The 26565-nt window shown below is 42.9% G+C and overlaps 2 protein-coding genes across 3 annotated transcripts; one reads left to right on the forward strand and one right to left on the reverse strand.

Annotated features, from left to right (window-relative positions):
* The first annotated feature begins 6227 nt into the window (after positions 1-6227).
* On the forward strand, positions 6228-11659 carry stmn4l (stathmin-like 4, like). 2 transcript variants are annotated; one of them, XM_031828770.1, is made up of 7 exons: positions 6233-6788; positions 8545-8605; positions 8763-8852; positions 9070-9275; positions 9491-9682; positions 10091-10108; positions 11021-11659. In XM_031828770.1, the coding sequence occupies exons 2-7, from the start codon at positions 8593-8595 to the stop codon at positions 11027-11029; spliced, it is 528 nt and encodes a 175-aa protein (XP_031684630.1). In that variant the 5' UTR covers positions 6233-6788; positions 8545-8592; the 3' UTR covers positions 11030-11659. The 2 variants fall into 2 exon arrangements, with proteins under 2 accessions (XP_020343412.1, XP_031684630.1); XM_020487823.2 differs by having other exon boundaries at positions 6228-6788; positions 10091-11659.
* On the reverse strand, positions 11651-13211 carry il17a/f1 (interleukin 17a/f1). Its single transcript, XM_020487103.2, has 3 exons — positions 13053-13211; positions 12509-12750; positions 11651-12185 (listed from the first exon to the last, which is right to left on the reverse strand). Exons 1-3 carry the CDS (start codon positions 13083-13085, stop codon positions 11945-11947), a joined length of 516 nt encoding a protein of 171 aa, XP_020342692.1. The 5' UTR covers positions 13086-13211; the 3' UTR covers positions 11651-11944.
* Between the last annotated feature and the right edge of the window lie 13354 nt (positions 13212-26565).

Genomic DNA, 26565 nt, shown 5'->3' on the forward strand with positions numbered 1-26565 from the left:
ATAGACTACAATGCATTATGAAAATGTGTCTAGGCATGTTATATAAAATGCTGAAACACTCCAAACCGTATGTTATTACATCAGAATGTCATTGTGGATTTTGTTTCTGCGCTACATTTAGATTTTTTTTGGTATGTTCCACTGTCCCATAAATCCTTATTTGCATATTTTAGTTGTTTTAAACGACATAATTCAAACACGGATGTGCTGAGACATGCAGAATGAGATTCTGATGTATTATGAGTTGTTTTATAACATGCTTTACACACATTTTCTTAATGCATTGTAGTACATGGCAAGTGAAGACTCAGCAAAATGTGTCAACCAATTTTCTCTTCTCAAAACAAACAAAATATCCTAAAACAGTTTGGGGGGGGGGGTCAACTACAAGCACAGAAAGAGTGAAAATAAGGACACGTAAAAATGGGTGAACTTTCCCTTCAATGCTTTGCATCGCTGAGTCCTCTTGTCCCAAATAACTTACCCTTCATTCGGCCCTAACCATTCAATCTTTACAGATCTGTAAGGTAGATGCAGATTTCATCTGCTCTGATAGCTGCTGCTGTGGCTGCTTATTGTATATTCCTGCTATATGTGTAATGCAAATGCATGAGTCATGCCTGCTGAGTCGTGTTTGCAGCAGCACAGAAAGCCCAACAGATACAGGGGAGTATTTTATCACAGACCTCAGTCTTAATGGCCAACGTTTCCCTCCATTTGTTCAAGATGAGTGGGTCTTACCACACAGATTCACATAAACACAAACCGTCTCTCTGATGAGATGAAAGTGTTGTCGCGGCAACACAAACAATAGCAGCAGCCAGACGCCTCCTGTGTCGCTGTGTTCTTCCAGTGATGATGACTCACTTCCGCGATGGCATTTGCAAGAACATTCACACACCCTCCGCGCCCCTCCTCTCAGCCCGTGGGCTAGAAATGTCGCCACACACACAGGGAACAAATAGGATCTCTTGAGAGGAATTCACAGCTCAGTGGGAAAGTGTCAAAACGCCTACTAGTCGTTACATATCTACAGTAAAAAGCAGAATGTGTCAAAGTTGAACACAAGTATGAGAAGAATGTTGTAACTACAATTGAGAAATCACATTTGCATGCAAGTGAACTCTTTGGGAGGTAGTGAATAAGGTCAAATGTCATGATCTTTTGTCTGTGCAAATCATGGCTGACTTATCTTTTTCATGCAATATCACATCGGACGTTTTAGTAAAGGCTCTTATCCAGAGCGACTTACTGGAGCAATTAGGGTTAAGTGTCCTGCTCCAGGGCTCGTCGACAGATTTTTCACCTAGTCGGCTTGAGGATTCAAACCAGCAACCTTTCGGTTACTGGCCCAATGCTCTTAGCCGCTAGGCTACCTGCTGCTTATCATTAGCTGTGATACACCCTTTGGGGTTCCTATTTGATACATTTACTTACCTTCACGTTTCCTTTCTCACATCATAACAAAGACCTAACGTTAATAAAACGTTTTCATTGAAGAGGATCTGTGGTGTCCAATGACGACATGCATTCTTCAAGATGACATCATATGGGCGTGCAGGCAAATTAGAAAAGATGAAATCAGAAACTGATTTCATCTGATTTATTGTTAGGGTAACTTTGGTCCAGCAGTCTCGCTTAGCAGGATGACTCATGCCCCCATTACAACATTGAGTCTTGTTCTTATGGCGTCATCCTCTGGGCTTGATGTGAGGAGGGTAAAGTGGATTCAGGATGTGTGTTGCCCCTTTGGAATACAGCATGATGTCATTCCTACTGTATCTGATGGACATAAAATAAATGCTAGGAATTACTGGCAATGACATAAACATTGGCATACATTCTGCTTGGTCTCACTGTGTTCCATTCTCTTCAACTCCTTCCTGCCCTAAGGTCTTTCAAATGGTCATTTGATTGATTGATTGAAACCCTGAATTCTAATATCACTACAGAGGCTGTATAATGAGCAAGAGAGAGGAATGACGACCGAGTCTAATGAATAATGGATAGTGCTGTTTGGTATGGGTGAGTGGTCAACAGCACAGGACTGACGCAGTGAGCTCATCCCACTGCACAGAGGCTCAATGCAGACCTACAAGCCCACCACCCCAACTCCCCAAACTGCACCTAGAGATTTGCTGCAGGTCTGCAAGCCCCCGACCCCAACTCCCCAAACTGCACCTAGAGATTTGCTGCAGGTCTGCAAGCTCCCCACCCCAACTCCCCAAACTGCACCTAGAGATTTGCTGCAGACCTGCAAGCCCCTACCTGCACACACACACAATTAAACATTTTTATGATTAAGTCTGTCACAAGAGTCTATGTCCCACCATACTAAGGCAAATGAATAGCTTTACCATAAACCAATGTCACTATGTGCCAACCCCTTACAAACAGATTGTAGCACTGCAAACCTGTATCCCCCCTCCCCCTCACAACACCTATAGATATACTGTAAAACCATGTGCGTCCGCCCTCCCCCTCACAACACCTATAGATATACTGTAAAACCATGTGCGTCCCCCCTCCCCCTCACAACACCTATAGATATACTGTAAAACCATGTGCGTCCCCCCTCCCCCTCACAACACCTATAGATATACTGTAAAACCATGTGCGTCCCCCCTCCCCCTCACAACCCCTATCGATATACTGTAAAACCATGTGCGTCCCCCCTCCCCCGCACAACCCCTATAGATATACTGTAAAACCATGTGCGTCCCCCCTCCCCCTCACAACACCTATAGATATACTGTAAAACCATGTGCGTCCCCCCTCCCCCTCACAACACCTATAGATATACTGTAAAACCATGTGCGTCCCCCCTCCCCCTCACAACACCTATAGATATACTGTAAAACCATGTGCGTCCCCCCCTCCCCCTCACAACACCTATAGATATACTGTAAAACCATGTGCGTCCCCCCTCCCCCTCACAACCCCTATAGATATACTGTAAAACCATGTGCGTCCTCCCTCCCCCGCACAACCCCTATAGATATACTGTAAAACCATGTGCGTCCCCCCTCCCCCTCACAACACCTATAGATATACTGTAAAACCATGTGCGTCCCCCCTCCCCCTCACAACCCCTATCGATATACTGTAAAACCATGTGCGTCCCCCCTCCCCCGCACAACCCCTATAGATATACTGTAAAACCATGTGCGTCCCCCCTCCCCCTCACAACACCTATAGATATACTGTAAAACCATGTGCGTCCCCCCTCCCCCTCACAACACCTATAGATATACTGTAAAACCATGTGCGTCCCCCCTCCCCCTCACAACACCTATAGATATACTGTAAAACCATGTGCGTCCCCCCTCCCCCGCACAACCCCTATAGATATACTGTAAAACCATGTGCGTCCGCCCTCCCCCTTATAACACCTATAGATATACTGTAAAACCATGTGCGTCCCCCCTCCCCCTCACAACACCTATAGATATACTGTAAAACCATGTGCGTCCCCCCTCCCCCGCACAACCCCTATAGATATACTGTAAAACCATGTGCGTCCGCCCTCCCCCTTATAACACCTATAGATATACTGTAAAACCATGTGCGTCCCCCCTCCCCCTCACAACACCTATAGATATACTGTAAAACCATGTGCGTCCCCACCCCACCTCGTGCAAACATGACTGTTGCTGCATCGTCTGTTATTAATGATTATTACATCTTAGTGACGTAACGCCTTGCCTTCCTCGTGACATTGTCCTCTTATTGTTTGTTGTGTCTAGTTATGTGATCTATGTGGACGATGAGACTGATGCATGTACTGCATCTGCAGAGAGAGGAAAGGGAGCTCCCGTGATTGGCTGGAAATGACATCACTGAAGGGATACTGGTGATGAGGCTTTCCTTGCAAACACATCGTCTACTCTCCTCTGCTCGTCCTCCCATCCCCCACTGCATCCTCTCCTAGGAATGTTTATGTCATTGTTTTACACTGACTCAAGGTATATGGGGTTGCTCTTTGGATTTTGCAGGGGTAAGACTACACAGTCCAATGCAGTGATAGACAATGGAAAGGTGTTATACAAGCAACGTCCTCCCTCTTCTCTCCCTCATTCTCTTTAATGCCTCCAATGCTGTGGCTCGGTTCCTCCACTGATAACCTCTACCACTCTCTTCCACCCCCTCTTTTTCCTTCCTTCCTTCTCTCTTTCCTTTTCTTCTTTCTATCTGCATCCTGTACTGTACCTTTCTCCTCTACTCATAGCCCACACATTTCTCTCATCAGCACCCACTCGCACCCCCCTTCTCCTCCTCTCACTTTCTCTCTCTCTGCACACGACTCTCCTGCTGGCATGCAGCTGCATGACATCATTTGGGCTGGTGAGATCCCTCCCCCCTCTGTGTCTAATAACAATGCACCCTGTGCTAATAAAACCACCTCTCTCTACTGCACTCTATTGTTAATGTGTTTTATTTGCCTCCCTGAACTGCTGCACTCCACAGTCCCTGGCCTTATCCCCCTGCCTTGCAACGCTAATGTATTACGACATCATTCGAATGCACCTGACTTCTCGCCTTGAGGGCACGATCATTAATATGAATGTTTCCCGCTATTAATGCTTGTGAGTCTTCACACAGAAATGCAGCTTTTTATGTCTAGAGAATGTCTTTGAAGTAAATTGGTGGATGGCTCAGGTTCCTTTCATCCTATAGTATCACATTTTCCTTTATCCCTTTTTTCTTCAGCTACTAGTCTCTTCCTGTTTATTCTGCGAACACTGATTGATGCCATGGCCGTGCTGGGAGTCTGTGTTCCTGATGTTCTTCGAGCACTCCGTGTTCTGTTCCAGGTACCACTTCCATGCATGGCATCATGGGACATGTAGTTTATTAAGGGGATCTAGCTCTGTGGAGTCTCACACAAGCCTAAAGATTGTCAGTACGAGGTTGACAGTCCTGGTCCCACGGTGCTGCAGGGTCTGCAGGTTTTTTGCTCCATCCCAGCACTTACTAACACATCTGATTAATAGTAATGGTGCTGGGGTGGATTAAAACCTGCACACTCTGCATGTTAAGTAATTGTTTCCATTATATTACGGAAATATTTATTGATCGCTATTTAAAAAGACCCTTTATATCTCAACTTCATTTCAGGTCCTGTTATTGAAATAACGTTAAAACTGAGACACTTGTAGGAGAACCAGAAGAACAGGTGGACCGTTTTGAAGAGCCGTCAACAGGCTGCTTACACAGGAAGCATGCAGGCAGTTGAGCCAGACACAGTTTGTGTGCACACATGAGTGAGTGAGTGTGTGTGTGTGTATTTGTGTGTTTTTGTGTGTGTGTGTGTGTGTGTGTGTGTGTGGGGGTGGGTAGTGGCTGATCCACACAGGGCTGTTTGCGAGGTGAGTGTTGTTTAGTCATCCAGAGCTCTGGAACTGAAAATGATGAGACAGATCCCTCGGTTCTGACAGTAATAGATCTGACATTTACTGCTAAAATCTGACTGACTCAAACCAGTCACAACCAGCCACTTAATTCAACATTATTCCCATCTGATTTTGCAACTAACTTTTTGTTCAGAGTGCTATGTATGCCTAGTTAAGGAAAAGCACTATGCAATGCTCATGCAAAATCACTGAGACGTTTCAGTCAGTGACCGCCATCAGACTCCCAAAGCACTGTAAAAGTTATCTCTGACCAGTAGCGGTGCGTGGGTAAAATCACTGGGGAAGCCAAGCCAGGAAAAAAGCCATATTACAACCTGTGTTGAGATAATTGAGTTGGTTGCTCTATAACCCATTAGTTCACACGCCGTGATATATAATATGGCCAAGACAACAAAAAGACAACAGTCACAGTAGCTGAATAAATTCAACCACACGTTTGTTTCATCAGAAAGAGCGACTTACATTTTGTACTCCATTCATGGTTTCTGTTTTCAGTACTTCAGCTCAGTGTCATACAACATGAGTAGACATGACCAGTGTTTTCATTCACTCAATTATCAAGAAATTATGAACTCATGGATCAGGGCTGGAACTAGTGCTTTTGAGGGACCGACCTCAGAGGTTTTTGTTTGTTCTGGGAAAATAAGCGAACTTACTACACTTCAACACATTTTGCCATGGTGCAGAGAGATAAATGCAAATTTCCTGCAATATTCCACTTTTTGTTATGGGACAGAGACAGAGACATTTTCTTTAGCTGTTTTATAGCTCATCACATGCTTTTGTTCACATTTTGCCATGTAGCTAAGAGAAAATATTGGCGTTTTAAAGCAAATTTCCTGATTTTCTACACATTTAGCCATGAGGCTGAGAAAAAATGTTGCATTATTAAACCTAATTTCCTGCAACCCCCCCCCCTAATTTCTCTGTCTTTTCATGTCTCCCATCTTTACATGCATTGAACTGCTGTGACAAACATCTGTCCTTACATATCCTTTGTGCCTGGTCACTGTACTATTATCCACCTATTTGCTATTATCTTGTTCCTCTCGCCATTTAGGATGTATCCATCCTTGCAGCTGGCCTCCACTCAGTAAACGCTAAAGAACACAACCTCACCCCCAGCTCTTTCCTCCTCCACATTACCCCCATCCCCTTCCCTCCACCATCTCTCCAGCCAATCAGGGGCCTTGATTCCTCTGGGCCAATGGGATGGCTGGGAGGTGATGTCATGCAGTAATAGCTGGTTGTGGTGCTGATGCTGCTGAGAGAGCAGCCCAAACAGCAGCAGAACGACAGAGAGAGAGGGAAAGAAAGAAAGAAAGAGAGATAAAGAAATAAAAGGAGAGTACCACCAACATTGCTCAGCACAGGGTGAGTCCATCAAAACTACTGAAACAACAAACAAAAATATGAGATGTTGCATCCTGTATATAGTCCTATTATATTAATTTCAAAGCTGTTTTCTTGTATATTTTTCTAATTTAAGTGTGTATGTTGTGCATTCTCTAAAGATTGTTCTGTTTTATATCTGAAAAGGCTTTAGCCACAGAAAACAGAGTGTATGCATGGGATGCCTCTCTGACACAGATGATGGACATTCTCTGTGCAGCATTGGCTATGACATCACCCGAGTTGCACAGGGAGTTTACCTCACCTCAGTTGTTCGAGTGTGTGCATGTGCACAGTGTCTGGCTGCACAGATTATCCACAGATGGGTTGAAATGTAGTGAAACAACAAGAAACAGTCTGTCCCAGCTGATTTTGTAAAGTGACTTTGGTTCTCAGACATGCAGTTTATGCAATTCATACAGTGTGCGTTACTTATTATGCATTTATTACAAAATGCTTTACTTGTTGAAGAAATAGCTTAAAGTGAGAAAGAAGATGTTGATGATCAGTACAAGATGACTATGAGATGACTTTGGTTATGCAATGAGGAGATTGTGAGTCTAAGATTAGGATTGAGATATCAGTGATAACTATGGGATTCCTTTTTTATTGTGATTGACTGGTGATAATGAAATCTGTACGATGTGTGTATTCATCTACACTGTGGGAAGAAGTGTGCTTGTGCGTGCGTTCATAGTGCGTGCGTGTGTGTGTGCAGGGTTGTGTATGGGCCTTTGGTTCCCTCCTACTCCTCCTACTCTCTCCCTGTGTGGTGCCTTCCTGTTCTTTCAACACGGCATGAATACTCACTCAGAAATATCGAGGAAACAATATAACAGGCAACAAGACACTTCATTGAAAAAGGAAGCTAAGTCATAAAAGCATGTTGAATTCAAGTAGGTGTAGGATTGAGTATATTGCAGACTCTTTCTACAGTCAAGCCTCACAGTAGGCAGGTTCAACAACAGCAATGTTCAATGTGGAACAGTAGTCCTGCAGTTAGTCATGACTGAAGGTTTTGAGTATGTAAGGGGAATGTATCATGTGGCCTAGTGGCCTAGCTACTGTTGCGAGGTAGCTTTGTGTAAGTGTGTAAGATTAGGGGCCAGTGAGAAAGGAGTGGATGGAGAGAAAGAGAGAGGAGAGAAAAGCAAAGAAAGTGCGAGAGAGAATATTCAGATTCTCTGTGGGTGGATTCTTTTGTTGTCTTTGTGGTGAAATGAATAGACCACAATTGAGTCACAGCGATAGCTTGAAGAGCAGGAGATAACACAAATGGAAAGATTATTATGATGTTATTATCAAGTATCTCTTTTTCTCTCCATCCATCACTTTCTCCTTTTTTGCTGTAGACAATAAGGCCTGTATGTTGTTTAATTATATAACAAAAGTGTACCATCATGCTCTGATCATGTGTGATCTGTCCACCTTATTATCACGAGGAGAGAGAGAGAGAGCTTAGTGGTTAGGTCACTTCTGCAGCAGAATGCAGATGGTGCTCTCACCCAAACCCCATCCTCCTCTCTATCTCTTCCTCACCCCTCCCTCTCTCTTTTTGTGACAAGCGTAAGGGCTCAAATGCTCTCTATGAGTGGGTTTGAATAAAGGCTTTACAGTAGTTCACAATGGTCCGTTTTATTGTAATGGTAGTGGATTTCTGTTGCTGTACAGGGATTTAACATGTGTTTGCAGATTGCAGGGTCTGATGTTAATCAACTTTTATTGTCTCCCCTTCTAGGACTATCTGATTCACCACAGTGTCTTTAGAAGATAAACAAGAGGCAGAATGACTCTCGCAGGTAATGTATGTGTGTTTGCATGTGTGTGAGAGGGAGAGGGAGAGGGAGAGGGAGAGGGAGAGGGAGAGGGAGAGGGAGAGGGAGAGGGAGAGGGAGAGGGAGAGGGAGAGGGAGAGGGAGAGGGAGATTCATGCTAATGGTCTTCTCTCCCCTGCAGCCTACAGAGACAAGATACGGGAGCTCCCTCTAGTGTCCATCTTCTGTTCCTGCATCCTACCTGAAGCCAAAGAAAAGCCCACCAAGAAAGGCAAATAGCTTTACACAATTTTACCACAATCCACCTGCAAGTCCCACAACACACCATAGAAGCCATTTCATTCAATGAGCCAGCAATCAGCTTACTATAATTATTGTTTTTTGATGCAGCTACACAAATGGCACCCCGCCCCCTCATTGGTATTCTATTTCCTTTGGGTCCTTCCTTTATACAATGTCACACTTTTCTTAATCTCTACCCTCTGCAGATGTGGTGGACCTGAATCTGTGCATCATCAGGGACATGGAGGTGATTGAGCTGAACAAAAGGAGATCCGGCCAGGCCTTCGAGGTCATCCTGAAGCCCCCCTCGTTTGACGGGGGTCCGAACCCTCTCGCCACCACACCACCACGCAGGGAGCCTTCCCTGGAAGAGATCCAGAGAAAGCTGGACGCCGCTGAGGAGAGGAGAAAGGTGAGGGGTCAGAGGTCAGGGGTCAAGAGGGAAAGGCGGATATGGGAATGTTAACCAAATTCAGAATTAAATTTTCCAGTTTGGTGGGGACATGGAATTCTTAGAGTCAGGTGTGCAGAGTTAAGCAAGACTGCTTTGCATCATTGAAGAGATAGGGACTCTGGTCTTTGATCATCCACTCACCCCTCCCTCTACCCTTCTCTATCACACCCTAGTGCCAGGAGGCTGAGTTGCTGAAGCACCTGGCTGAGAAGCGGGAACACGAGCGTGAGGTGGCCCAGAAGGCCCTGGAGGAACACAACAACTTCATTCGGCTGGCCAAGGAGCGCATGGAGCTGCGCATGGAGCACAACAAGGAGAAACGGGAGGCACACCTGGCCGCTATGCTGGAACGCCTGCAGGAGAAGGTAGAGTTACACTCAGCTGATACCCAAGGCAGGATTGGGGTCCATTCCATTTCAATTCACTCAATACAGGAAGTGCATTGATGAACATTGAAATGGAATTAACCCCAACCCTAACTCTATCTCCGTTGTTTTCTTTTTTTTTTTTTCTTCTGTGATGGATAATATCATCAATATTCTGTCAGAATAGTTCTATTTGGTTAAGATATTTAATTTTTTGTGATGTTAAAGTTCAGAGTGCTGTGTATTACCTCTATGTAATGTAGCTGGTTTGAGAAACAATCAAGACACATTTGAGATACACTCTACTGACTAGTCCATCCATAGAATATCATTACCTCTAACCATTATTTTGTTGATATAATACAGACGGGAAGTCTAAAGAGTGGTGTCTGTGTTTCTCTCTTTCAGGACAAGCACGCTGTGGAGGTGAGGAAAAACAGAGAGCACAAGGAGGAGAGCGGGTAGAGAGAGAGATGGAGACAAAGAAAGAGAGCCCGTGGTGCCTCTGTTTTGTTGCGTGAGAATAGGAGGGAAGAGAAGAGACAAGATAAAGAGACTAGCATGACAGGTTCTTAAAATGGACGTGGGATTTGTTTGACAGACGAGAATCCACAATGATGAAGTTGAAGTAGGAGAAGTGCACACAAGGCGGTTTCCTGGAGAGACAGAAAATCAAGATGTAGTTTTGTATTGCTCTTGAGTGTAGCAGAGTATAAGAGCACTATGCATCATTTAGTAGCTAATTATACCTTCTGTAGGCTGGGTATTTATAATAGACCTTGAACACATTCTTATTTGCAAGAAATCTAAACATAGCTTACTTTTTTAAAGTTCTGGTCAATAAAATCACTGACACATATACTTCAATTTAAAGCATTCTACACATAATGTTTGTTACACTTTTCACCACTTTTTGGCATGTTAGCTTGTGTACAGTACATAAATAGTCATTGAATGGGATACTGATGCTACCGACTTCGCAATTTATATCTATCTCAAATAGGAAAGCTCCTATTTGCGTTAATTATCTCTGTATTTATTCTGTAGTCAATGGGTGTTGTGTTTCACTGTGGTGAGTAGTGTAGTGTTGATTGTGCATGGCTAGTTTCTTTGGTGTTTTTTCAGATATAGTAGATTTGATTATTAGGGGAATAGGCTGTTTGTACTAATATGTACCAGTTACAGATGTATGTGATGTGTCACTCAATATCAATTTAAAAAAGTACAACATCTGTATAAGAGACCCTTGTTGTTTGTATGCTTACTTACATGTGCACTAGTCACGTGTGTGCGCTCGTGTCTTTTCTAACTGTCCTATCTCTGAACTCTGTGTTGTAGGTTTCATGACGGCCTGATCACAACACGAGCTGAACTTATTTTGGAAGCCATTTTGAAGGGCGTTCGCCAGCCTGTTCAGACTGTAGCCCTCTGGGTTCAGTCGTTTGGAGAAAAGACTGAGACTATGAGATTCTAATGATGACACATGAGAGAGGTGGTTATGTCAACGACTGAAGCGGATTGGTCAGTGTGCCCTGCTTTAGGAACTGATCAGTACAACAAAAAAAGATATTAAAAGATCGAGCTGAAACACATGACAAAGGATGACGTCATTGCTACCTTCTTCAGTGTTCTGCTCAGGATTCTCTCTGTGCTTTGCTGACATGCCAACAGTGCCAACGGTGGGTCTGAGTGTGAGTGTGAGCGTTTCCGTAAGGATGAGCGTGAGCATGAGTGTGTATGCTTCAGTAAAAATACTTTGATATCACACATTTTGCTTTGAGCTCACACTTGCAGGCAAGGTTTTAACTTAAATGTCCTTATGAGTTTGGTTTGTAAACTTGAGTCTGTTGGAGCCAAAATCATTGTAAATCTACTGAAGCGAATGGAGGTCAGGGAATGATGTGGCTGCATGTTGATGTACAGAAATGATGCTCTATTTTAGATGCCAAAAGAGAATTAAAGGAGTTCTGTTTTGAATTGAACATGTGAATTTCTTTATTCAATAAATACCAAAATATCATCCAATACATTAAATAACCCAAAAATAAATAGAACCATATACTGAATAAATACATAATTAATTTTGTGATTTAAAGCTCAATAGAAAATATATCCATATTTGATTATTCAAATCGATCTTTCAATGACATAGAGCCAAAGCTCCATAAAACTAACACACAAATACTTTCAATGAATGTGGGGATCGAACCTGCAACCTTGGTATTGCCAACACTCACGGCCCAACCAACAGCACTGATATCATTACTGTTGGTATTCAATGCTAGGCCTGACACAGGTGCAGCCCACCGCGATGATCTTTGCCTCCAGCCGGTAGTAGTATCTGTTCTCGCTCCCCATCACCTTCCTCAGGACCAGGATCTGGTGGTAAATGGGTTTGGACTCCAGGCTCCTGTCCTCCTTACCCGCGACGTTCAGACAGCCCTCCAGAGAGCACCTGACCTCCGAGATGGTTTGGGGAAAGCGGGACTCATCATAGGTGATGCTGGAGAGACAGAGAGAGAGGAGATAGAAAGAGAAGGGGAGAGGACAATATTAGAGATCACAATGTATTCAACAGAGCACAGCTGAGAATTCAGGCGTTTTTTCAAGCAAGCTTCCTAATGGTATGAAAGGCATATTTCATATAAGCATATAGCATTTTCATATTTTATTTATAAGTGTTCTTAGGTATTTTGAAAGGCTCAAATAAAATGTATTGTTATTATTTTGAAAGGCATATAAAAATATATATAATAATAAAAATGTTTGTCTGTGTGTATTGTGGTATTTCTATGGTGTCTATGTAAGCTCGTTGCAGGTCCTCACTTGGTAGTCCATGGGGAGATGGAATGATTCCCAATGGATCTGACGGGGCGGGAAGGAATCAAGTCGCTCGGGTCCAGGTGCAGGGGGACAGTTATTGTGTTTGGAGCTGAAGGCTCTACAGGCTTCTTGTGTCCCTGAAGGTTGTTCTGTGAGCGTCTCCCTGTCAATCCTGGATGGACGTGGGGGACAGCCTCTGCACCCATCATCATCATCATCACCAACAACCCCATTAAACACAGCACCTGAGGAACAGAGGGACTGTTGGTGGCCTGGTATCACCTCTGAATGAAGGCATATATAGGACAGTTTTGCTAAATTTGTTGCTAAATATGTTTGCTGATTTACACTATGAGCCAGGCAAATTCAACAGCAAAACATAAAACATAATCTTTACTCTACTATGAACCCAATAAGGTAAAACGGATCATCAAAACGACAGAACTGAAAAAAACTATTTAAAACAATTTCAACTTCTTGCTCAGTAGATACAGACACCAGTGGCAAACTCCGCTGATATCTTGAAGACACTCAAGTAATCACTTACCATCAAAAAGTGTGCGTTTGAAGTAGAACCCATGATTTGTTTGTTAGTCTTGTCGTCCTTAGTGAAAGGTCGCTGCTGTGTTGTAGTCTTGGTCTGGTTGTCTCACTGGTTGTCTCACTGCTGCCGTGTTCTGATTCTGTTCAGGTTGTCTGAGGTGATGCTGTAGGTTTTATACTGTAGTGGCTGTGTGTCTACTCAGAAGTTTCACTTCCTGTGATGCTGCGATTGCCTTTCATCCTCTGCTTAATGCTTACTAGCTAACCACACAGTGTCAAAAGTAGTGCACGTAGTTACTGCTGTCATCTACGGAAATCTTGGTAACACTTTACTTGACACCCAGCGTCATAAAACGTTATGGCACTGTCGTAACCATGTCATAATGTGTCATAACAGCTGACATAACCTGCTATAACCTGTTATAATATGTTCATAATACTGTCATGACACAGATCTTTAGACCTATTGTGAAATACTGTATATTGTGTTATATTGTGACTGGTTATGACACACACCTACATAAGAGTGTCAAAACCCACAAAACCTACCACACAGGGCAAAACATTGCTTTACACCATAGCCTACGTGTCAACAATATGCTTATGTCATATACTAAAAATATTAATTGACCATATTCAATTATCATTGTAATTGCACATACCCCAATGCTCTGTGGCTGATGACTGCAGGAGTAGGAATCAGGAGCAGGACCAGACACCCTCCTTTTTGACTGATGATTGACATAAGGGCATGTACATGATAGACCTATCTGGCTTATATGATTATATGATGGTCATAATACTTAGTCCAAGTAAAGTGACACATAATGATTCATGACAGTGTCATAAAGTGTATTTCCTACAAATGATTTAACATATGATGAAAGAAAACATGACTGTAAATAATTCATTACAACAACAAGAAAGGATTTAAGAAACAAACTTGCAAACAAAAGGGAACTTCTTGGTAGGGAAACATATTATTTGAATAAATGTGGGTTTTGACACATTATATGTCATAACCAGACATATAATAACGCAATTATTATGATCGTTTATGACAAGTTATGTCAGCTGTTATGACATAGGACATGGTTACGACTGTGTCATAATGTGTTAGAATACTGAGTGTCAAGTAAAGTGTTACTGAAATCTTATTGTCATATTTTGGGGATTTCAAGTCCTTTTTGGGGTCCATAATAGGCCAGATAACTTTGTTCCATGAGAAAGTCATTTGCAAAAGACTGTTAATGACAAGTATTGTCATTAATATCATTAGTGTTATGGAGGCCTCAACAATGCGTTTGCCAAATCATTTGATACTGACATTAGCCAACCAGCCAGCTGTATGGTTATGGGCCAGATCGTGTCAATAGTTCTGATAGGTAGGACGATGTATGTCTATGTCACAGCGACAGTACGTCAGTTTAAACAGCCATTGTCAAGCCGTGTGATTGTCATGGCCATAGGAGGCTACTGACTTTTTGTTGTTGTTGATTATATTATATTAGATCAACTCAATTCATTTGGTAATGTGCTTAAAATTATGTGCGTGGCAAAACTGTGTGCTTAAACAATGTGATTCAAATGATGATGTGTGTAAATGTTTTTCCTGCAATTTGATATCAAAATCTTTGTGAGATTTTCACTGTCCTGGGAAAGTAACACACACAAAGTTAAAATCGTATCCTAGTAATAATACAACTATATGTATATAGACACTGCACACTTCCTTACTCTTGATACTCCCACACTTCAATACTCAGAACACAATAGAACCAGCAACTGGCCAGGATTGTCATGCCGATCATTATGTAACCATGGGTTCAGATAGACAGCACTGTGAGTTTCCATCCTCACATTTCTTGCCTTGTCATGGTTTAGTTTTTTCCCTCTTGAGATGATGAACATGATGAGATGATGAACATGATATCGAGACAATGCGGTTATATTTTGTATTATTGGCATTTACACAATGACAGCAAGGGTAGATTCCCAACTATTCATGGTATATCATATCTACTACAGGTGTAGGATCCTAGTTTGATCACTCTTTTGTTGCTGAGAATTTTCCTGGACAGCAGGAAATGCACACTTGTCGTATATTTGAGGTTTAAAATGTCAGACTTGATTTTCCCTCATTTATTATAATCCACATTATAATTCACATTTCCTGTTGCTGCAGGATTATTTTCCTGCTGTAGAAGAATTGGCTCAAATTTAGATCCTACATCGGTAGATGTGTCTTGAATGATTAATTTCACAGTACAAGGTTGAACCCTAACACAATACGTCCCAAATAGCGGGCCTGGACATGACTAGTTCCACTAGGGTCACAGCAAAGAACTGAGTTCAGGCCAAACACATTGGTTTGATTCATTTTAAGAGACAAGAAAAATCTTTCGGTGGGTCATTTACAGCCCTTCCTGAAACAAAGCGTCATATTCTCTTAGTTGCAAAACAATTTGATATCCAGTTCGTGATACATAAAAAGCTATACTACGCTATCTCAGAGCTGAAGCAATGGTAAGTGAGGGATCTTGGAGCGAGTTCAGGTTCTTCATTAAGGCTTGACTGACTTTGATGTGGCTCAGGTCTTCTAGGACTTAGTTTCCCCGATTTGTTCCGTCATCACAATCTAGGACACCACTGTCAGTCGAAATGTGGATGTCAGGGCCAGGGTTAACCTACATGGGGGTTTCTAAACATCCAGGAATCTCTGAAGTTGCTGCTTCCTCCTCTTCCGCTAACAGCCAACCAGCGTGGGCTAAGTAATATCCAGGAACCACGGGGGGAGACCCAAAAACATTTTATCGATTAACCTTTTACTGTACTGGGCTAAATCAGGATCACACAGAGTGTTTATTGGTAGTCATAAACAAACCTACTTTGAAACGAAAGTATACACTTCACACACATGGTTATGGGCTTAAAAGAAGAAGACACCTATACCATAATTTTGAGTTTGCATCCCAATTTTACACTTTATGTACATCACAGAAGACTGAAATTTAACTAAACCGTTTGACATATAAACACAGTTTAAAAAAAAACATGAATAACATTCCACCCATGAGGCTACTAGGTCATTTGACTGCAGGAAAAGGCTACACGTGTGTATCTGTGGCGGTCAATCAAGAGCTTAGAACAGGGCACAAATATATTTGCACTTTCCTGACTTTTGGTTAGTCACTTTATACACACTACCGTTCAAAGGTTTGGGGTACTTAGAAATGTCCTTGTTTTTGAAAGAAAAGCACATTTTTTGTTCATTAAAATAACATCAAATTGATCAGAAATACGGTGTAGACATTGTTAATGTTGTAAATGACTATTGTAGCTGGAAATGGCAGATTTTAAATGGAATATCTACATAGGCGTACAGAGGCCCATTATCAGCAACAATCACTGCTGTGTTCCAATGGCACGTTGTGTTAGCTAATCCAAGTTTATCATTTTAAAAGGCTAATTGGTCATTAGAAAACCCTTTTGCAATTATGTTAGCAAGCTGAAAACTGTTATTCTGATTAAATAAGCAATAAAACTGGACTTTTTTTAGACTAGTTGAGTATCTGGAGCATCAGCGTTTGTGGGTGTCACATCTGCTCCAGCCCTAGTGGACATCCGTTGTCTCCTTGACCTGCAGCCATTCCCGCAGTACACTCTCCCTCTCCCTCTCCCTCTCCCTCTCCCTCTCCCTCTCCCTCTCCCTCTCCCTCTCCCTCTCCCTCTCCCTCTCCCTCTCTGTGTGTGTGATTGTGTGGTTGGAGACAGGTGTGCTGGAGTCAGAGCAGATCCCCACCAGCTGCAACCCGTTCCATAATCAAGAACTCTACAAATACTCAGTCCTGCTACTTCCACTCTGCCAGATCGCAATCTCCGTTCAGTCAGTCATGCGTCTAGCTATGTGTTATTTAAGATCCTGTATCCTGCTGTGTTTCCTTGCCTGAAGCTGTTTATCCTCTCACTGCAGTTTTGCCGCTCTGACTCCTGTTTTGCCGATCCTGTTCAGTTTTGCCGCTCTGACTCCTGTTTTGCCGATCCTGTTCAGTTTTGCCGCTCTGACTCCTGTTTTGCCGATCCTGTTCAGTTTTGCCGCACTGACTCCTGTTTTGCCGATCCTGTTCAGTTTTGCCGCTCTGACTCCTGTTTTGCCGATCCTGTTCAGTTTTGCCGCTCTGACTCCTGTTTTGCCGATCCTGTTCAGTTTTGCCGCTCTGACTCAGTTTTGCCGACCCTGTTCAGTTTTGCCGCTCTGACTCCTGTTTTGCCGCTCTGACTCCTATTCCTGTCTCCTGTTTCACATCTCGCTACCCTGTTCTGGATTCGGCTCACCATCACTCCCTTGGATTCCCCTCCGGACCTGTTCACCCTGTCCAAACCCAGCTCACTCCAACCTCAGCCTCCACATCTGGTTTCCTACAACTCATTCGAGCTTCCCCGGATCTGCACTTCAACTCTCCCTGTGTTACAATAAATACCTTGGAATACCATTCATCCCTGTTTCCTTGTCTGCTCTTGGTTTCCCCTGTGCTGCTCCGCATAACAGTGCGTTCAATTACAGGCTCAAAATGGCCAGAAACAAAGCACTTTCTTCTGAAACTTGTCAGTATATTCTTGTTCTGAGAAATGAAGGCTATTCCATGTGAGAAATTGCCAAGAAACTGAAGATCTCGTACTACTCCCTTCACAGAACAGCGCAAACTGACTCTAACCAGAATAGAAAGAGGAGTGGGAGGCCCCGGTGCACAACTGAGCAAGAGGACAAGTACATTAGTGTCTAGTTTGAGAAACAGACGCCTCACAAGTCCTCAACTGGCAACTTCATTAAATAGTACCTGAAAAACACCAGTCTCCATGTCAACAGTGGAGAGGCGACTCTGGGATGCTGGCCTTCTAGGCAGAGTTCCTCTGTCCAGTGTCTGTGTTCTTCTGCACATAATCTTTTATTTTTATTGACCAGTCTGAGATAGGGCTTTTTCTTTGCAACTCTGCCTAGAAGGCCAGCATCCCAAGGTCGCCTCTTCACTGACGTTGAGCCTGGTGTTTTGCAGGTACTAAGGGAGTAGTACACAGCGTTGTTCAAGATCTCCAGATTCTTGGACATTTCTCGCGTGGAATAGCCTTCATTTCTCAGAACAAGAATAGACTGACGAGTTTCAGAAGAAAGTCTTTGTTTATGGCCATTTTGAGCCTGTAATCGACCCCACTGTTATGCTGATGCTCCAGATACTCAACTAGTCTAAAGAAGGCTCGTTTTATTGCTTATTTAATCAGAATAACAGTTTTCAGCTGTGCTAACATAATTGCAAAAGGGTTTTCTGATGATCAATTAGCCTTTTAAAATGATCCATTTAGATTAGCTAACACAACGTGCCATTGGATCACAGGAGTGAAGGTTGCTGATAATGGGCATCCATATGCCTATGTAGATATTCCATAAAAAATCTGCCATTTTCAGCTACAATAGTCATTTACAACATTCATGTCTACACTGTATTTCTGATCAATTCAATGTTATTTTAATTAATTAATTCTTTCAAAAACAAGGACATGTCTAAGTGACCCCAAACTTTTGAAAGGTCACGTATATCATATTATTTTTCTATGTTGTATTTTATTGTATCATGGGTAGCAGTTATATTAGAAGCATTGCATTTGTCTACATACACACCTCTTTTCTCTAGATAAAATGGGGTCACAGAAGTGCTGATACACTTCCCACAAGTAAGTATCTCTTGAGTCACAGCAGCAGACTAAGAATGAAACCTCTACACAGTCTGACCAGACCACATCAGAGGACGCTAGGAACCACATCACACAGATTGTGACATAACAGTAAGAGGCGGGGCCAGCAGGAAAGACACAGGAAGTTGGTAGGTCCATAAAAGGAAAGTAATGTACTGTACAGTACAATACCCGTCAGCTTCAAAAATCCAAGGATAATGAACAGTAATATGCTGCTTTGTCTGTTTTAAAAGGTTGTAGTCAGTGGTGTAGTGGGCCTGGAGAAGTGGGTATACTCACATTTTTCCCAAAATGTCCTAAATGGGCTGCCCGGGCAAAGGAAAGGCGCCCTGGGTGAAAAATGATATGAGAAACAGTGGCATACTGTCACGACTTCTGCCGAAGTCACCCCTTCTCCTTGTTCGGGCGGCGTGCGGCGATCGACGTCACCGGCTTTCTAGCCATCACCGCTCCATTTTTCGTGTGTCCATTTGTCTTGTCTTGTTTCCATACACATCCCTGGTTTACATTTCCCCAATTAAGCTACTTGTGTTTAACCCTCTGTTTCCCATCATGCTTTGTGTGTAATTGTTTTCATGTTAGGTGGTGTTAGTTTACGCGCTCCACTTTTATGTTCCGTTTTCTGAGCGTGTTTGTTTCATGTAGTGCTCTCGTTTTTGGAACTATAATAAAAGTGCGCCTGTTCATTGTATCTGCCCTCCTGCACTTGACTTCACCTCCAATACACCATGCTGACACATACACTCTAAGTTATTTAAAATGATGAATCCCATATTGGTTTTTCACAGTCAGGCCAACCCATGCTGTACTGTGCAAGTAGGGTAATACTATTGAAAGAGAAAAATGAAGTTATCAACTGTGTCAGAAGGTTTTTACTCCCAGTTACACTTGTTTATATAGAAACACAACACAATGAGATGGTCTAAATCCAATGTTTGAACCACATCAGGAGACCAGTTTTGACGGCTGGGAAAAATCTAAGATTTTTTTTTTTTGTGTAGTTACCCTTTAATTCAGGTGTGCAGGCACCTACAGTAGCACTGTTTGGTTAGCGTTTCTGTAGCACAGAAGTTTGAAAAACAAATGACCACTTGGATTGATGCAAATGCCAGGTAGACAAAATCATTTTGCCATGTAGGCATAGGTTACTTTGTAGCCAGTTAACATTTAATTGGGAAGGTTTTACCTGAAGGTTAGACCTATCATTAGCATTTCTATATTTTTTATGTCCTTAAATTGTTTGAAACCTGGACATTTTACTTCATATTATGAAGCATGTGTTATCTTGCTCAAAGTAGTCTATAGCCAAAATCCCACCATAGAAACGTGGAGCCAATTATGTTATGAAGACATCCTCATATGCATTCTCCTGTTCTATTCTTTCAAATGTATTTAAATGTCTTGCAGCGAAAGGCATTATCCTAATCATATGAGCAACCCATGACAGTTGTTGCATCTTTATCTCTCCTCTTTCTACATTTCTAACCGATATTCCCATCTCTGTCCGCTTGCATGTGTGGAACACATTTTAGAACTGTGTTTTCCTGTGTTAGATTCTGGGTTAAACTTTATAACATTGTTATACTAGAGACATGATACATCAGGAGTAATACTATAGTATCTGAGGAGTGATAGAGACTGGTTTTTACATCAGAAGTTAAATGGTTATCTGTAGGAGCCAGATGGCTTTGGAATGTGCTGGGTAGAGGGGAGGGTGATACGGGTGGAGAGCTTTGGATTAGGCATCAAGGGGGTTGAGGTCAGGTCACCTTAAGGGAGGAGGAACGGTTTATTACCCCATCACTTCGTCATCCTGTTGAACCATAACAAATGTCAGGGTTGGAGAGAAGGAGGAGTGCATCTAAATTGGATTATATATACTTGTGTTGGTGGAAATCTGTTTTGTCTAATGCAGCTGTATTGATCCTCTGGGAAGAATAAACTTGGTTTAACCTTTCATAGTGTCCGTAGAGCTTTTTACTCTGAGAATTGGAACCTAACACCTGCTAATTGCATTTTAGAACATTCTCTCATAGGCCTCCCGCCGTGTGCACATTTCTGGGACTAAAATGTGAAATAATGCTTTATAGAAATATATTTTAAGCTAAGCATTATGATTCATCATTAAGCATTCATCCTCCTTATTTAATTGATAGGATCATGGAGATTAAGAAGTGAGAATACGCAATGCCCACTGAAAAATAAGTGAGTGGGAGAAAACCTGTGTATAGCCTCTCTCTCTCTCTCTCTCTCTCTCCCCCCCTCTCTCTCTCTCTCTCTCTCTCTCTCTCTCTCTCTCTCTCTCTCTCTCTCCCTCTCTATCTCTCTCTCCCTCTCTCTCCCTCCCTCCCCCCCTCCCCTCTCCCTCCCTCCCTCCCTCCCTCCCTCCCTCTCTCTCTCTCTCTCTCTCTCTCTCTCTCTCTCTCTCTCTCTCTCTCTCTCCCCCTCCCTCCCTCCCTCCCTCCCTCCCTCCCTCCCTCAATCTCTCCCCCTCTCTCCCCCTCCCTCTCGCTCTCCCCCTCCCTCCCTCCCTCCCTCCCTCCCTCCCTCCCTCCCTCCCTCCCTCCCTCCCTGGGACAGCATCTGACTGTGTGCATGTGAACGTTTCCCAGGTTGAGAGGACTTGTTAAGGTGGTAGATGTAACCTGTTTCAAAATGGGACAGTGTCTGGATGCAGTCAGCCTTTCACTCATCTGTGCAGTGGTTGGGTAGTCGAGAGCACATGACGATGCCCTATCATTCGAGGCATCTATCTAGAACAGAGTTTCATCTCGATGGAGAGATAGATAATAAAACTGTTGTGTAGTTGTGTAGTCTAGAGTGTACGGAATGACTAGACTACAACTGGGTAGGAGGAGGTAGGAGTATCTCACAACTGCTTCTGTTATCTGTTCAGCCGATGTGGTTGATCGCTGAGATAAGAGAGTAAATGCATGCAACAGGCTACAACAACGATCAACAAAGGGGTGTAATGGGTTGTGCTATACTGCCCTACCAAGCAAAAAGGCAGTAACTGTTCATAGCGTTGAACTGAGAAAAATGGCTTCAGTTTTATTAATTGTCCCTGACCTCTAAAATTACCTTTGACGCTTAAACGGCAGTTACTGCCTTTTTTCTTGGCATGATATGTTACAAATTGCAGGTTAATACCAAAGCAAAAAGCAGCATCTGCCATTTTCATTTGTTGGTATATTATACTTCTCATTTATGCTCATTTATTAATAAAAGAGCAGTGGAGTTACTGACAGTGTAACAGAGTTCAAACTGCATCCTTTGTGTGTCTTCCACTAAGATACCAGTTGCATTTATATGGAGATGTAGGTTTTTGTCAGTCACATTACATACTATGTTTAACAAGTATCCCATGTCTTGTTATAGTAATACATGTGAAAAGCAGTCCCAACGCACCCTCACATAGCAACTTTGATCCCCATAGATACTATAATCATCTAGGCCATAGGGGTTGGTGGAAGTCATTTTCGCAAAACAGTTTCTTCCCTCATTCAAGTAATGATGGCACCGAAGCAGACACATTGAGCACACGTTTGGCATGCCAAAGCTTGTTGTGCTAAAAACATACACCACCAACAAAGGTGATGGATACAATTTTGGATTTGAACTTTCCTGACCAGGACAGTCACTCAATACTGGAAGATAAAAGTAAACCAGAAACCCTGGACATGTGACTAGATATATTATTAATGAGTGTCACGGCCATCAAAAGAAGTGGACCAAAGTGCAGCGTTGTGAGCGTACATTTTCTTTTCTTTTAAAATGTCACCAACAAAACAACAAACGAAGGAAACAACCGTGAAGCTTACAGGGCTAAGTGCCACAAACAAAGTTACCTACCCACACTGAAGGAGGGAAAAAGGGCTACCCAAGTATGATTCCCAATCAGAGACAATGATAGACAGCTGTCCCTGATTGAGAACCTTACCCGGCCAAAACATATAAATATAGGAACCTAGAAAACAAAATATAGAATGCCCACCCCACATCACACCCTGACCTAGCCAAATAGAGACAGAAAACTGCTTTCTAAGGTCAGGGCGTGGCTGTCACAGGCTAGAAATCGTGTGTGTGGTGTACTGATTCAAAGAAACCTTCAGATGAAATTTCAGAATATAATTCATTATAGGGCTAATAGATTGAAGTTAGTATCATATCATCAAACTTTTGACTGGTACTGCATCACATACATACTGCATTCTTGCATCACAAGACAGTAACTCATTGACTACTGTCGCCATTTCCGGTCACAACTTGCAGACTTGTTTACGTGTTGCTGTGCGTTTAGTGCGTTTTGTTGCCAACCTTACTTTGCTACCTGACAACTTTACAGTTTTTACTTTTTAATTACCACTTGTATTTTTGTTTTTTCCCATTCAACTTTTTCACTCCGGACGCTTTATCTGGACATGGTTCGTCAGGACCTCCAACAGCCGAAGCTAAGTAGTAACATTACAGATAGCTGTGTTGCAAGCCCAGCTTCAGACGCAATCGCTATGCAAGGGTCATTTCAGTGTAGGAAAGGATGAAACAGCGTCTGTGCCACCAATAAGTACAGATAGTAACGTTAGTATAAATCCCCTCGCACGGTCCCCGCAGCCGGACAACTTTCTCATGGTTTCTGGAGGGAAATGCTGTAGGAATGCTCAATCGGTGTCGCTCATTCAGCCGACAGAAACTTTCAACCGGTTTTCCCCATTAAGCAGCGAGTCGGAGTCTGAGGCCGAGCCTTCTCTTGTCTCAGACCCCGTAACGGGAGGAGTAGAGACACCAAAGCTTCCCACCATTAGCTCTGACAAATTGAAAACCCTAGTCATTGGCGACTCCATTACCCGCAGTATTAGACTTAAAACGAATCATCCAGCGATCATACACTGTTTACCAGGGGGCAGGGCTACCGACGTTAAGGCTAATCTGAAGATGGTGCTGGCAAAGCTAAAACTGGCGAGTGTAGAGAGTATAGAGATATTGTTATCCACATCGGCACCAACGATGTTAGGATGAAACAGTCAGAGGTCACCAAGTGCAACATAGCTTCAGTGTGTAAATCAGCTAGAAAGATGTGTCGGCATCGAGTAATTGTCTCTGGCCCCCTCCCAGTTAGGGGGAGTGATGAGCTCTACAGCAGTCTCACAACTCAATCGCTGGTTGAAAACTGTTTTCTGCCCCTCCCAAAAGATAGAATTTGTAGATAATTGGCCCTCTTTCTGGGATTCACCCACAAACAGGACCAAGCCTGGCCTGCTGAGGAGTGACGAACTCTATCCTAGCTGGAGGGGTGCTCTCATCTTATCTACCAACATAGACAGGGCTCTAACTCCTCTAGCTCCACAATGAAATAGGGTGCAGGCCAGGCAGCAGGCTGTTAGCTAGCCTGCCAGCTTAGTGGAGTCTGCCACTAGCACAGTCAGTGTAGTCTGCTCAGCTATCCCCATTGAGACAGTGTCTGTGCCTCGACCTGGGTTGGGCAAAACTAAACATGGCGGTGTTCGCCTTAGCAATCTCACTAGGATAAAGACCTCCTCCATTCCTGCCATTATTGAAAGAGATTGGGATACCTCACATCTCAAAATAGGGCTACTTAATGTTAGATCCCTCACTTCAAAGGCGGTTATAGTCAATAATCACTGATCATAACCTTGTGATGTGATTGGCCTGACTGAAACATGGCTTAAGCCTGATGCATTTACTGTGTTAAATGAGGCCTCACCTCCTGGTTACACTAGTGACCATATCCCCCGTGCATCCCACAAAGGCGGAGGTGATGCTAACATTTACGATAGCAAATTTAAATTTACACCAAAAAAACAATGTTTTCATCTTTTGAGCTTCTAGTCATGAAATCTATGCCGCCTACTCAATCACTTTTTATAGCTACTGTTTACAGGTCTCCTGGGCCATATACAGCGTTCCTCATTGAGTTCCCTGAATTCCTATCGGACCTAGTAGTCATAGCAGATAATATTCTAATTTTGGTGACTTTAATATTCACATGGAAAAGTCCACAGACCCACTCCAAAAGGCATTCGGAGCCATCATCGACTCAGTGGATTTTGTCCAACATGTCTCTGGACCTACTCACTGTTACAGTCATACTCTGGACCTAGTTTAGTCCCATGGAATAAATGTTGTGGATCTTAATGTTTTTCCTCATAATCCTGGACTATCGGACCACCATTTTATTACGTTTGCAATTGAAACAAATAATCTGCTCAGACCCCAACCAAGGAGCATCAAAAGTCATGCTATAAATTCACAGACAACACAAAGATTCCTTGATGCCCTTCCAGACTCCCTCCATCTACCCAAGGACATCAGAGGACAAAAATCAGTTAACCACCTAACTGAGGAACTCAATTTAATCTTGCGCAATACCCTAGATGCAGTTGCACCCCTAAAAACATTTCTCATACGAAACTAGCTCCCTGGTATACAGAAAATACCCAAGCTCTGATGCAAGCTTCCAGAAAATTGGAACGGAAATGGCGCCACACCAAACTGGAAGTCTTCCGACTAGCTTGGAAAGACAGTACCGTGCAGTATCGAAGAGCCCTTACTGCTGCTCGATCGTCCTAATTTTCCAACTTAATTGAGGAAAATAAGAACAATCCGAAATTTCTATTTGATACTGTCGCAAAGCTAACTAAAAATCAGCATTCCACAAGTGAGGATGGCTTTCACTTCAGCAGTAATAAATTTATGAACTTCTTTGAGGAAAAGATCATGATTATTAGAAAGCAAAAGACAGACTCCTCTTTAAATCTAGGTATTCCTTCAAAGCTCAGTTGTCCTGAGTCTGTACAACTCTGTCAGGGCCTAGGATCAAGAGAGACACTCAAGTGTTTTGATGAAAATAATCATGCATTCTAAACCTTCAAGCTGCATACTGGACCCTATTCCAACTAAACTACTGAAAGAGCTGCTTCCTGTGCTTGGCCCTCCTATGTTGAACATAATAAACGGCTCTCTATGTGTGCCAAACTCACTACACTCACTAAAAGTGGCAGTAATAAAGCCTCTCTTGAAAAAGCTAAACCTTGACCCAGAAAATATAAAAAAACATCGGCCTATATCGAATCTTCCAATCCTCTCAACATTTTTAGAAAAGGCTGTTGCGCAGCAACTCACTGCCTTCCTGAAGACAAACAATGTATACGAAATGCTTCAGTCTGGTTTTAGACCCCATCATAGCACTGAGACTGCACTTGTGAAGGTGGTAAATGACCTTTTAATGGCATCAGACCGAGGCTCTGCATCTGTCCTCGTGCTCCTAGACCGTAGTGCTGCTTTTGATACCATCGATCACCACATTCTTTTGGAGAGATTGGAAACCCAAATTGGTTTACACGGACAAGTTCTGGCCTGGTTTAGATCTTATCTGTCGGAAAGATATCAGTTTGTCTCTGTGAATGGTTTGTCCTCTGACAAATCAACCATACATTTCGGTGTTCCTCAAGGTTCCGTTTTAGGACCACTATTGTTTTCACTATATACACTGCTCAAAGAATAAAGGGTTAAACAACACAATGTAACTCCAAGTCAATCACACTTCTGTGAAATAAAACTGTCCACGTTCTGCTGCCTGCAACATCCTCCAGCATGACCGGTTTGGCGGTGGGTCAGTCATGGTGTGGGGTGGGGTGGCATTTCTTTGGGGGACCGCACAGCCCTCCATGTGCTCGCCAGAGGTAGCCTGACTGCCATTAGGTACCGAGATGAGATCCTCAGACCCCTTGTGAGACCATATGCTGGTGCGG

Source organism: Oncorhynchus kisutch, linkage group LG7, assembly GCF_002021735.2.
Source record: "Oncorhynchus kisutch isolate 150728-3 linkage group LG7, Okis_V2, whole genome shotgun sequence".
Taxonomy (NCBI): domain Eukaryota; kingdom Metazoa; phylum Chordata; class Actinopteri; order Salmoniformes; family Salmonidae; genus Oncorhynchus; species Oncorhynchus kisutch.